The sequence below is a fragment of the Amphiprion ocellaris genome, chromosome 4 (genome assembly GCF_022539595.1).
Source record: "Amphiprion ocellaris isolate individual 3 ecotype Okinawa chromosome 4, ASM2253959v1, whole genome shotgun sequence".
Classification (NCBI taxonomy): Eukaryota; Metazoa; Chordata; class Actinopteri; family Pomacentridae; genus Amphiprion; species Amphiprion ocellaris.
The window spans coordinates 20,210,012-20,217,986 of NC_072769.1; the positions used below are offsets into that span (position 1 = coordinate 20,210,012).

General features: G+C 42.8%; 1 protein-coding gene across 8 annotated transcripts in view; it reads right to left on the reverse strand.

The window, feature by feature from the left end:
• The window catches only part of lef1 (lymphoid enhancer-binding factor 1), a 48,341-nt gene extending 41,683 nt beyond the window's left edge, over positions 1-6,658 (reverse strand). For 3 of the 8 annotated variants that reach the window (XM_023295843.3, XM_023295842.3, XM_023295841.3), the window contains exons 1-3: positions 5,666-6,656; positions 3,792-3,858; positions 2,515-2,639 (exon numbers count right to left, since the gene is read on the reverse strand). In XM_023295843.3, the coding sequence (XP_023151611.1) occupies positions 2,515-2,639; positions 3,792-3,858; positions 5,666-5,869 (396 nt within the window). In that variant the 5' untranslated portion in view covers positions 5,870-6,656. Of the gene's footprint in view, positions 1-2,514; positions 2,640-3,791; positions 3,859-5,665 lie in introns of all 8 variants that reach the window. The other 5 variants (XR_008601521.1, XR_008601520.1, XM_035941808.2 and 2 more) reach the window with 3 other exon arrangements.
• Positions 6,659-7,975: the final 1,317 nt, after the last annotated feature.

Below are 7,975 nucleotides of genomic sequence, written 5' to 3' on the forward strand. Positions count from 1 at the left end.
TAAAATGACTACCGTTTTATTGAAGACAGGGCGAGGGGGGAAATTGGGGGGGCAGCCGTGGTAAATGAAATGAAAGCGGGGCTTTAGAAGTTTTGGCAGCAAGTACGCCGACTAACTGCCTGGCCTAATTCATCTGCAGTGAGGGGTAATTTCCTCTCACACAGTCAGCTGGTCTCCATACAGATCTGAGCTTTTCAGTGTGTTGGAATACGATGGAACAATTGATAAAATTGACCAGAACACAAGGCATAAAAACAGAGATCGAAAAACATCACGTCCCACATTTCATGAACTGTTCTCTTTGTAAACCGAACGGGGCAAAGCATGAGGTAATGAGGATCACATTTTCTCCACAATGTCACATACTTTTACCCTCTGCAACTTTGGCACAGGGAGTAGCAGTGCAATTTTAACATCATTCCATGATAGAGTTGCGTGTGAATGAAGATCCTTTACACACAGCATGTGGCATCTGCCCCCGACAATCACATCTGCCTCCAAAAACCGATTCTTACAACAACACAGAACTCACATTTCACAGCGTGGCCCTGATGAAACTCACTCTTGCGCACTGCAAAAGCACAACAGCCACAGGGTTTACGGTCTTCCGCACCATGTGTGAGTGTTTCCTGTATGGAGGTATCCAAACCATAGACAGACTGAAGCTGGTTGTCCTCCCAAGTGTGATACAGGGACATGGACAACAGGATTAGAGTGGACAGCTGCTGGTGTGCCCTGCATTTTATGTCTGTCTCGAGAGGAGAAATTTGCAAACGGGACAGACACAGGAAGCCGCCAGCGAGAGACCTGCAGCTGGCCTGAAATTAATACCGTTACAGGGACGATATCTGCATCACACGCCACCTCTGGACGCTGCTACAAAGTCTTGTGCGAGGCAGCCTCTGATGCTGCCTGTGGACCTCCTCAGTCATGCCGGGCTAATTAGAGGGCTTACTTGGGTCATGTAGACATGCATCACTTAAGATTTTAACAAGATGAGAAATATCGTATATCTCATGTTAATCTCGTGGAAAGTATGGCAAGCATTCTGTTTCCAGGGGTCACATATAGTCGTCAAGGCAACAGTGTCAACAGTGCTGGTATGTGAGAGTAAATAAAGATAGTACACACCAGCAACACCAGAAAACAATATTTCTGATGGGGTTTTTAATAGGATAAGTTGTGGTTTAAATCTGTGATTTTACCTGACATTCAAGTAACTGATTCTTTAATTATATTAAATGTGATATTGAGTTGTTGCACATTATTTTTCATGAGTGATGAATATTACGGGAATGTTTTTCTCTCAACTTGATGTTGGTTTTTAAAGTAAAATCGAAGCAACTGATGAGATAGTTTTGTTAAATGATTAATTCGCTAATATCTTAATCTACATGCCTTTAGACCCAAAAGCTTTGTTAAGGACTTTTTTAGGCCATGAAAACAGTCCTGCATTTAGCTGCATTAAGAAATAGCTTTTAATCAATGGAATAACTTTTTCTGATCAACTAAATCAAATTTTAAACATCACAATGTACCAGTGCCCAAAGCGGCATCTCAAAATTATTCTGTCAAAACAACAATCCATATCACAAAGTATTCAATTAGCAGAGATTGGAAATAGAGAGAAAAAAATATTCACATGCAAAGTACTTTTACCTGGTATGTGCATCAAAAACAGTATAAAAAAACAATAGTGTTGATTTTACAATCCCCTTTTTTAATATGCTCAGCTTGGATTAAGTATTGCAAATACTGTGATTAATCAATTAAATTTCATTTTGTGCGCTCTTTATCAAAATCAGTTGTGAAAATTCCCAGATACCATCGGTGATGTTTAATGTCATGAGGACAATTATTTAAGGATGCGATATTGTGTCTCATGACAGACCCTTCAATTATCTGTGGTTGATGAAGCAACACGTTGCTTTTCTTCTTCTTCCTCAGTTTCCATGTTCTGTGATTTACTGCAGAAATATGTGGCATTAGTGGCGACTTCACTATCTAAACTGTGATATTTCAAAAACTGACAACTTTGATTTAACCGGAGAAAGCGCAAAATCAAATTACAGTCGATTGTTTTAGCTTTTCATCCCTCCAAAGCTTTTTAATAAACAAATGAAGCCACTGCTTCAACATCACTTTACCACCTGTAACGGTGTAAAAAAAGAACTAATCTGAGTCTTGACCCAACAAAGAAAATAACAACACTCATTCCTCTAATGTACTGACAAAGTAACTGTAAATCTAGAGTCATTTTTTCAATTCTATTTAATGTTATCAATGCTATTTTTTATTTTTATTTTTTACAACTGAATGACTTAAATGTAATGCTATATGTATTGTCTTGATTAGGGAATGCTTGACTCCTGAATGGCCTCAGTCGTATTGTTGATTTTTGCGTATGATCAGTTTTTCAGGCTGGAGTTTGCGGTTATATCCGCAGCATTTTGTGTCACAATCATTCGAGTCCAAGTGGCACACCAAGGTACAAAAAGCAGACTTTGTACTGACCGTTCTGGGCATGGGCGGCGAGAGGGAGCCATTGTTCATGTAGGAGTCGTTCATGTTGCTCATCATGATGTAACCTGGGTAGCCCGGGTACGGATGGCCTTTACTGTACATGTCTTGATGTTTTCCTGATAAAAATGTGGGGGAAAAAAAATTGGAGTTGGCGCAGAGAAAACGACAGAATAACAACAAATCTGATCAAGCAAAATTGAATTATCAAAACTGGTTCTAGGGTGGGGCTTAAAGCAAATAAAATTAATCGATTTCAAATGAGTTAAATACACCATACAAGCAGTCGCAACGGAGCTGAGCACAAAGCTGGCCTCAGTGTTTTGATGCAGTAATGATATCGCTGTCGACGCGGCCTTTTGTTTGCGCCCTTTCTTCCCATCCCAAAGAGGAGGGCTGTATTATGCAGAGGAACAATGGAGCCCCTCTGTGCCAATTAGCACCAATTAGAAGAACATACAGACTGTGTCAAAACAGGAGACGCCCCAACTGTTCCTCTATGCCTTTGACCTAAGAAGGGCAGCTTGATAGAAGAGGCCTCAACGCAGCACCACTCGCCACTCAGCTGTGCGCTGTGTAATAAGGCCAGTGTGGGGGGGGGGGCGGTTGGGAGGAGTGTTTCTGGTACACAGCCTGATGGCAACGTGGATCTTGTTGTGAAGAAAATCAGTGTTTGGTTTGAGGGGGGATCCTATTCACGAGTGAAAGGGGAACAAAGAGGAGACACGCTCCTCTTCAAAGCCCCTAATGACGACCTGCAGCAGCGAGGTCACACTACAATAGCGAGACAGCAATGAGCCCCGAGCGGCTGCAACATGTTGCATGTGACAGTAGAACCGGAGAGCTGATGTACGCGAAGGGGGAAAGTGTTTTGGGGGGGTAATTGTGTCATAAGAAACAGAGGAGCCACAGAGAAATTAATTAAAGCAGAAGAAATCCGTGCATATTTATCCTCTTTTCGATTGATGTTTTTTCCTTTATTTTCTGCAGGCGCCCCCGTCTATGGAGCAGGTAGCTAAGTGTTTATGAAGGTATAGCAGGTCCTGACTGGACTTGTATCAGTAGAAACAGGGCATCTGATTAGAAAAGGACCAGCAGTGTGATCAATTCTAAGGTGACACACTTTCACACCGTCCCCTTCACTTCAACTTCTAAACCAGCATTACATTTTTAGAAAAATCGGAGGTTTTATTTGCCCCTTAACGACATGCTGACGTTCCCACTTTCTCTGCTATTTTAACAAGCTCCTGCTCTCAGGCTGTGTCACTTACCATCTTCCGGATGGTCTCTGTGTTTTTCATGATATGAATCTTGCGGTATTTGGGACTGTCTAGCTGCCTGTGAGAAAGAAAAAAGAAAAGAAAAAAATGATGGTGAATCAATTAGGAAAGCATTCAAACACAGTTACACACAGAGAAATGCTGATACGGTCAGACACCCACAAACACGCCATCCCTTTGCTCGTCACCAAAACAGAACAAGCCTGCACACACACACACACACACACACACACACACACACACACACACACACACACACACACCGCTATCTATAGAGCAGTGATGGAGCAGCCTGCATCAAAGCTTCAGAAGAACCACTTAATTAAGCTTCATGTCCTTAAGGAGCTTACAAATTAACTTGTTTTCAATACCATAGGTCCACTCTCATTTTCATCTCTCTCTTTTGAAATTCAAATAATAGAGTGTTAGAAATTAAAAGACTTGGTGCAACATGGAAAAAAAACACCCCATAAAAAGAGGAAACGGTGCAGACAGTTTATGCTTTTTTTTTTTTTCTAAAAAGAAGAAAAATCCTCTGCACTTTGCACATCCATTTCCCTTTTCTTCTCCACTCAGAAATGGGAAGGGGACCTCTTTTTGGGAGTTCACACCCCTCAGGATGGCTTCAAGCTGAGCGAGGAAACTTCACTGGATTCCTAATTAACATTCAGCCTCTGTCTCGTGCATCTCCAGGACATTCGCCGGTGGATGTGTACAGTTTCGTTCAGACTGTGGCCAAAATTTCATTAGCACCGCGGTTAATGACAAAACAGCGAGCTGACGCTGTGATGGGGGAAGCTGCAGCCTGAATCCTGAGGTCAGTGCGTGAGTACACAGATGCAGAATAAATATTTAAAAACAAATCCTAATGCAGCTACTGAATATGAAGCATGATATAATAATTTTGTAAACATTTAAAATGAATTATTACATTTTCCACTGAGATTGTATCTGCATTTACATTTACAATCAATTCAGCACAATAACACATTTAGGATTTTCTTCTTTCCTCCTAATATCATTTTAATTTAATTTGTGAGAACAGGCAAAAACGTGTTTAATATACTTCTCAGCTTCTTAGCATGAAAACATAATTTACAGACACCATGAAACGGAGACACAAAAATATATATATTGAGAATAGGAAGAAGCATGAAAAGAACACAGCTTGGCAGCAAAATAACTGGATTTTGTCCTTTCATTCAGGTGGTATTTTATACATTATGACCACTGAAGTAAATGAATAATATTGTTTGCCAATAGGTGCGGTAAATGGATTTCTGTGCTGGTGTTTACAGCTGCTGAGGGTATAGTGAACCAAAGCAAACACCGTTATTAGCCTGCTTGTCACAGGCTGCTCACAAGGCCCCAATTGTCACATCTTAAAATATCTTCCAGATTTTTTTCTTTTTGTATCTCAGTTTCACTGCATGTGCATAAACTGTAACTGCTAGGTAACATTTAGGCTCTTCAATCTGGAAATTACTGAGTGCTTGGGGGAACATCTTTAAAGTTTCTGCAGACTGCCAGTGGCATATTATCAATTAAAATAAAATACACACAGACATAGCTATAAATGCACCTGCACTCAGGTTATGCATGATTTATCTCGAGATAAATCTAAAAAAAAAAATGCAAGCAAAAAAAAGGGGGACAGAGGCATTATGTGGGTCTAATTTCCCTTTTGGTGCAGGTCATGTTTTTTTTTTTTAATCAATCAAGCAAAGCCCAAAGTGCTAAAGGCTAATTAAAAACCAAGTGTTATTGTGATTAAAGTTTGTTTGCAGGCTGCTGGAGGCTGCTGGTGATGATGTCCACCTTCCTCTCTCCCTCATCACCACAACACACGCAGGCGTTTTACTCACGTCGTGGTGGTTGTTGCTGTTGGGGCTGCTCTCCGACTCGTTGACCAGAGAGGACTTGATGTCTGCCAGGTCTCCTTCCTCCTCCGAGTGACTCAGCTCGGCGAAGATCTGCTCCTTCTGCGGGTCTCCCTCGTCTTTGAACGGGATCATTTCATCCGTGGCGCAAAGCTCCGGGTCTCCGCCGCCGCCCGACAACTGAGGCATGTTTCAGCGTTTGTGTTCGTTCAAAAGAAAACCGGAGACAACAAAAGTGTGGGGCAGAAAAGAGGGAGGAAAACTCCCACTAAAATCCACCCCTCTCTCTCACACCGGAGCGCCGACCGAGAGTCACTTGGTGGAAGGAGACGCGGCGCGCAAACACGCTGCCGGTGTTGGTAGTGAAGCAACAGGAGGCGTGTGGAGCAGCTTCTGCCTCGAAACTCAAACTCGGAGCCGAAAAAAGCGAAGATGTAAAGGCTCAGAATGAGAGTCTGGCCTCAATGTCATGAGGAGAAAATAAAAAAAGAGGAGACGAACCACGAGTTAGAACCACATCACTTAGTTTTTTCAGTCAACAACCGACGACGTCCCGTAAAACAAATCAAAGTGCATTCAGATCAAAAAAATTCAAAAGTGTGAAAGTATTTCCTCCTCGGTGGTCCAAAGTGAAGAAGCGTCCTTGAGTGAGAGGAAAGGAGATAAAGAAAAAAAAAAGCTGAGAAAACCAAAAACAGCGTCTGGAGGTGAAACTGATGGGATGGAATTAGAAGAAAAGACAGTTTGGACACTTAAGAAGCCTCACAAATACATCCTCAGAGCTGCTCGGGATGAGGAAGGGATAAAAGCAACGACGACAAGAAAAAAAAAGTCGTAAAACAATCATAAAAAAAAGAAGAAGATAGAGTGGAAAATCGCCGTGGACCGACTTCCCACTGCTCCCGCACTGCTTCCACAGTGTAATGTAACCGGAGTGTGTATGTGTGTGTTGGTAATGTAGCCGTGCGCCCTCCTTCTCCTCCTCCTCCTCCCTTTTCTCTCTCTTCAGTCACTGGGAGGAAGGAGAGATGAAAGGGAAACCGAGGCTCTGATTGACACCGCACCGATTGACACTCCTCCTGAGAGAGAGATTTATACACAGCTCACAACAAATGGGCAGACAGGAGAGGAAGAAGGAGGAAAAAGAAGGAAGAAGAAGTGGTGGTGGTGAGGCTCAAACACACACACTTTGTATGTGTGTGTGTGTGTGACGAGTTAAAACAATTAGGATAAATAAAACTGAGGATGGAAATAGAGAGGGGAAAAGGAGCTTGTTGGGGAGAGGCAGAACGAGACAAAACAGCCGGTTTCGTGCGTAAAAATTGTGCGTGAAAATCATGCGTGAAAATGTAACTCACATGTGATGGAACAGATTTTTTTTATGTTCATTAAATATGTGCAAATATCACCGAAACAAAACAGATGAAACAGTAAAATTAGCAAATTTATTAATTTATCAGCACGTATATCATAATAAAAACTGATTGGCTCACACCAAAAAAAGTGTTTTTCCGCAGTATTTATTATAAAATAAAAGTCACCGAGGAAACATGCAAACGTGTGGAAAAGTGTTTTTAATGTGTGACTTTTTTAAGCAGGAATATGCAGGAAAAAATAAGATACTAAATAATAAAAATGTAAAGAAAAAAACAGCAGTGGCAGTGGCGTGCTTTCCGTCTGTGAGCGCGGAGAGATTGCGTGAGAATCGAAGTTGGGATGTGGAGGCAGATCTTTATAAAGCGCGGAGGTGGGGTTAGCGGGGCGGAGCCGCGGCTGCCTTTGATCTTGCGGCGGCTGGCTCTTTCATCCCCGACTCCCCCTCCCTCCCTCATCCTCCCCCCTTCCTCCCCCGCCTCCTCCTCCTCCCTTCCTCCCCGCTTCTTCCACCCTCCCCTCCCCTCTCCTCACCTCCCCCCCTTCGCCTTTGTATGACTAAATTTGGTCCGAGTGTGGAGCCGGGCCAACATTTCCACGTGTGCGTTCGTCCCAGCTGAGAGAGAGAAAGGGGGGAGAAAGAGAGAGAGAGAGAGAGAGAGAGAGAGAGAGAGAGAGAGAGAGAGAGAGAGAGAGAGAGAGAGAGAGAGAGAGAGAGAGAGAGAGAGAGAGAGAAGGGGTTCTCTTCCGGGTAAGGAGACAGCGAGGAAGAGAGAAAAAAAAAGAGAAAAAAGATCAAAGGCTTTTGGGTTTTGGAAGCGGAGTGTGGATTCAAGAGACTCTGGCTGCATTCCAGAGTATAGCGGAAAGCGCGCGCTGCTGCTTGCTTTGCCTACTGCCGCACGCGCCCACACACACGCA